This window comes from Sphaeroforma arctica (assembly GCF_001186125.1).
Source record: "Sphaeroforma arctica JP610 unplaced genomic scaffold supercont1.443, whole genome shotgun sequence".
In the NCBI taxonomy this organism is placed as follows: Eukaryota; class Ichthyosporea; order Ichthyophonida; genus Sphaeroforma; species Sphaeroforma arctica.
The window spans coordinates 56,162-61,673 of NW_014040115.1; the positions used below are offsets into that span (position 1 = coordinate 56,162).

The window sequence follows — 5,512 nt, forward strand, 5'->3', positions numbered from 1 at the left end:
TATGTACGTGTGCGTTTAGTGCAGTTGTGTTCAGTGTAGTACAAGTAAACAGCAATTATATAAACTTTGACTTTGGGAGCATCATATAAGCGTATACGTAAGGCGGCAGTATGATACAACTATCTAATTTACTACCAACTCAGTAGATGGTAAACGAAAGGGGAAGAAATTAAGTACGAGCAAGAAGAGATCACGAGGATCATGCCATGTAGCAGAGAGGGTTTCTACTGCGTCGAAGCTGCTTACTAAACAAACTACCCTCAGGCCAGCGTACGCTATCTGGCACCAGGGAGGAAACAAATATCCCACAAATAGCTCCAACTGCTTACCCTAGTGTATCTACAGTACATGCATTTTCGTCATCAAACAAACGCACCGATCAAAAGTATTAAATATATATATATATATATATGTATATATATATATTACATACATATATGCATACATACATACGTATGTATTTATGTATGTATGTATGAATGCAAGTATGCATATATATATATATATAATTTAAAACAACTCGCTAGCGCCCCTCCTGACATACTGAAACAATCTGATTGTTTGATTGAAGGGTATGCACGTGTGTGATGTTATAGATGTATGAGATGTTTGTTATAGATGTATGTGATGTTTGTTATAAATGTATGGGATGTTTGCTATAGATGTATGTGATGTTTGTATAAATGTATGTGATGTTTGTTGGGCTGTATTGTATCCTGTCTGCGGCCTTCTTAAAGTGCAGACTCCAGAGTCTTGCCCTACGTGGAATACATATACGCTCGATATATAACGTGTACAGTTACCACATGGTACACAACGCACGAACTCGATTTGGAGGAAGCAAGCATCGTTATCAGTCCATCTCCATGCAGTCTTTTTTACCCTTAACGAGGCACTACCCCTATATTTGTAACAAGAATATCGCTCCCCTAAGGAACTATGATAGATACGGTCACATATGTATACAACCTGGTTGCGCGAAAGTAGTGATACTTGCACATAGCTGCACCACTCACTAATTGACTGATGTTGAAGCTAAATATAAGCGTAAGAATTTGGCTACATAATTCAAAAGAAATACGAAATACGCAAGTATACAGGGTTTGATACTTCAGTCTCCAAGCGGATCATGTTTGAATTTAAATTGAATGGTGACCTACTGAATTCGATGAATCGCACCAGTTAAACATTTCAAATACAAAAAATTCGAAAACGCTGTCAGCACTGAAACTTGTGCACAACTGGGACCTGTCTCTCACAGCGAGAGGATGAATTTCGAGCTTGTAGTTGCGCTGATCATACTATACATATGCACAACAAATAAAAACCACCTACGTCACAGGACTTACAACAGCAACACGATCATTCGCTGTGATGCTTTGCATAAAAAAACTGTACAAAATTAATATGCAATACTGATATCTATGTTTATACACTGCACCTGCTGCGAGACAATTTTTCCGCAGCAACAGAAAAATAGTTGCTAAATGCTTATTCTGTCAAAGCACAATTGCGCTATCAATATCAAGTTTGCTAACACCCACGGTAACAACCTTTACATTCTGAAGATTCCAAAATCAGTGTCCTCTATGGGCGCGTTTAGCGCAGCACTAAGGGATAGCCCAAGTACTTTTCGGGTATCACAAGGATCAATGACACCATCATCCCATAACCTGGCACTACTGTAGTATGGCGAAGCTTCTTCTTCGTACTTAGCGAGTGTAGGAGCTTTGAATGCCTCTTCCTCCTCTGTCGTCCATTCCCCTCCATTCCGTTCAATTTGATCACGCTTAACCTGAGCGAGGACCCCTGCGGCCTGTTCTCCTCCCATCACACCTATACGTGAATTGGGCCACATGTACATCATGCGGGGACCGTAGGCACGACCACACATTCCATAGTTGCCTGCTCCGAAGCTACCTCCTACGAGCACCGTTAGCTTTGGCACCTTAGCACAAGACACTGCAGTGACCATCTTTGCGCCATTCTTCGCAATGCCCCCTGCTTCCGCTTGACCACCCACCATGAATCCAGTGATATTCTGCAAGAAGATGAGAGGGATTTTCCTCTTCGCACAAATCTCGATAAAGTTGGCTCCCTTCAGTGCGGCTTCGCTAAATAGTACACCTGTGATTGACAGCAAGAAGCGAATACTTTGGTTTGTATACACAATTTGAAAATCATTGAAGAATAATCGATAAACTTGCGTCGTATTTGGTCTCTAGTGCCGCGAGAGCCTTAGTGGATGTCGGATATTATCTTTGATACGGAAATGCCATTGAATCGAAAGTCCATACCGTTATTCGCAACGATTCCAACGGGGTAGCCGTACAGCCTTGAAAATCCTGTAACGAGCGTGGTTCCATAGTTGCTCTTGTATTCATCAAAACGACTTCCATCTACGATGCGCGCGATGACCTATGAAGAGAGAATTAATGACCCTAATGAGGACAACGAGAGCTTCACATAATTCTTGTCAAACAAACCGTGAAGGTTATAGTATCGGCATCTAGTTGGGAGCATACCTGTCGGATGTCATAAGTTTTCCTGTTGTTCGTGCCAACAATACCATAGAGTTCACTTGCATCATAGAGAGGTTCCTCGACTTCCTTGATCGACACCTGAACGGTTAGTAACACTAAATGTTTAAAAGTGGGTACGTGCACAATTGTGACATATACTGTCTGTAATTCATATGATCAAGAACACAGCCCATATATATCACCATACCTCTGGTTTCTTCGACACATTGAGATTTGAAACGATGCGCCTGGCAATCGAGAGGGCATGTGCGTCACTATCAGCCAGGTGATCTACCACACCTGAGATTCTGAAAGATGGGAAAGAGCCAAAGGGAACAAAAACGTCATTGAGAACAGCAAGCTTCAATATTGAGGTACGCCAGTTGACAGTTTCCCCAGCAAACTTCCCACTTCCATTGATGGAATTCGATACAGCACCCCCTCGCAGAAACATGCTTCTCTTCAGCGTGGACAACACATGTGTATTAAATACGTATGCTGTAGCTTGTTGCAGCGAGTGGGCATCTTCTTCAGTAAAACTAACATGGTTGCATTTTGACTATTGTGTAAATTACTGGCTGCAGAGTTTATCCGATAAAATCTATAATGTTTCCTCTCAGTTTTCGGCCAAGACAAATTTACATCGTGAAATGTACGCGTTTCAAAATACAATTCCTGCTAAAGCTACTATGCTGTAAGATGCAAGAAGCCACTACAACATCAACTGTCGAATAATGCAAATATAAAAAAGAATATTATTGATCTTCTTATCGATCGCGTCACACATGCACACGGCAAATGCCTAGTTAAATGCACTATTTCAATGATACAGCATACAAACAACATACTTGCTATGCATGTCGCCGCCGCCGAGGGCTTCGGCAGAAATCACCTCGCCAGTCGCTGCCTTGACTAGGGGCGGTCCGGCCAAGAAAATAGTACCCTGGTTCCGCACGATCACTGATTCGTCCGACATTGCAGGAACATATGCACCTCCAGCCGTGCACGATCCCATAACAACTGCAATCTAAAGGCAAAAGAGAGATAATATCAGTCATAGGTCATAGAAAAATCTGACAGACGCTCAAATAATATATATATATATATATATACGAATGCCGTATTCCACGGGAACAATTCGTTGATGTGGGTGCCAATATGTACTCGAGAGCGAATAAATTCTCATGCATACGTTCCAAAATTGCCAGCAGTGGAACGAGATACCAGCTCAAAAAAATACCTGCGGAATTCCCTTGCCCGACATGTTCGCCTGGTTGAAAAATATCCGTCCGAAGTGTTCCTTATCGGGAAATACATCTGCTTGACGAGGCAAATTAGCACCACCAGAGTCTACCAAGTAGATACAGGGTAGCCGATTCTCCATGGCAATTTCTTGCGCTCTCAAATGTTTCTTCACAGTGATGGGATAATACGTTCCTCCTTTCACCGTCGCGTCATTTGCCACAATCATACATTCCGTCCTAGGTAATTTTAGCATTATATAATGTAAGCGCACAGATTGACATAAATAGCTAATTAACTGACTAATTTTGATCGCACTTCTGTATGCAAGCATATAGAGACACAACACCCAACCCCCCTCCCCCAGAGCGTCAAAATTTAATATTCTACAACATACCCAGAAACGCGTCCGATACCGGTGATTATACCACCAGCGGGCACATCCTCTCCATACATGTTCCAGCCTGCGAGTTGACCTAGTTCAAGAAAGGATGTGTTGGGATCGAGTAGACCATTTACACGGTCTCGTGGTAACATTTTACCACGTGACTCGTGCCTCTCTCTTGACTTTGCACCACCGCCTTCACGCACAGTCGCGATACGTTCATAAAGCTCATCAACGACGGCTTTCATCTGTTTCTCATTCTCCTGCAATGTATTACATGGTGTGAAATTATGAATAACCAACTAAGATAGCAGACAAAACGGGAAAGTAACACTCCACGTGCGCGGCGAGATGATACTGTCTATACCCAGCGAGTAGTTGAAATTCACATGCCAGCGGATTGACAGTACATATCAGGTGATGCCTGATACAATATTCGTGACAATGCTTGGAATTCACAACGATAATGAGTTTGTGTGCTTACATAGATTTATTTAGCGTATGTATACTAATAAAGATGACACTCACATACCCATATGTAATCAAGCACGTCATGCAGGGATATATATATATATATATATATATAATTCAGTATATATACAGATATATATAATTCAGTATATATATGCATACGAATGCATATGTACATTCGTAAATATAAACACGTTTTATATGTAGACATATACAAATACATATGTATATATATATACATATAAATGTGTGTGTTGAAATGTATAAATATACATACATACATACATGCATAAATCAAAATATTTTCACACGAACACTCACACACAAACACCTATATAAATACATACATACAAATATATATATATATATGTTCGTTGGCATCATACGTACGTACGTGCATACATACAAACAAAATTATAAATAATATAATCCGTAAATACACACACGTTTATGAATGTAGGCGTACATATATACATATACATATATATATATATATATATATATTCGTTTGCATCATATGTACGTACGTACTTGCAAACATACAAATAAATATGTAATATACAAGTATATATAATTCGTCCCTTCATATTTGTAGGCATATACATACATATATACTATATACATAGAAATATACAATATGTGTGCGCGTATATATACATACATACATACATACATACATACATACATATATATATACATATACACACATATATCTATGTACATATATATATATACATATATATATATATATATATATATATATACATATAATATTATATATACATATGTATATATAATATACATATATATATATATATATATATATNTATATATATATATATATATATATATATATATATATATTATACATATATATAATAAATTAATATTA

General features: G+C 38.8%; 1 protein-coding gene across 1 annotated transcript; it reads right to left on the reverse strand.

Annotated features, from left to right (window-relative positions):
* Positions 1-1,555: 1,555 nt before the first annotated feature.
* SARC_06301 (methylcrotonoyl-CoA carboxylase beta chain, mitochondrial) lies at positions 1,556-4,397 on the reverse strand (the record flags this gene model as incomplete). Its single annotated transcript, XM_014299803.1, has 7 exons — positions 1,556-2,127; positions 2,298-2,418; positions 2,526-2,621; positions 2,731-2,830; positions 3,371-3,549; positions 3,763-4,003; positions 4,162-4,397. The coding sequence occupies 7 exons, from the start codon at positions 4,395-4,397 to the stop codon at positions 1,556-1,558; spliced, it is 1,545 nt and encodes a 514-aa protein (XP_014155278.1).
* Between the last annotated feature and the right edge of the window lie 1,115 nt (positions 4,398-5,512).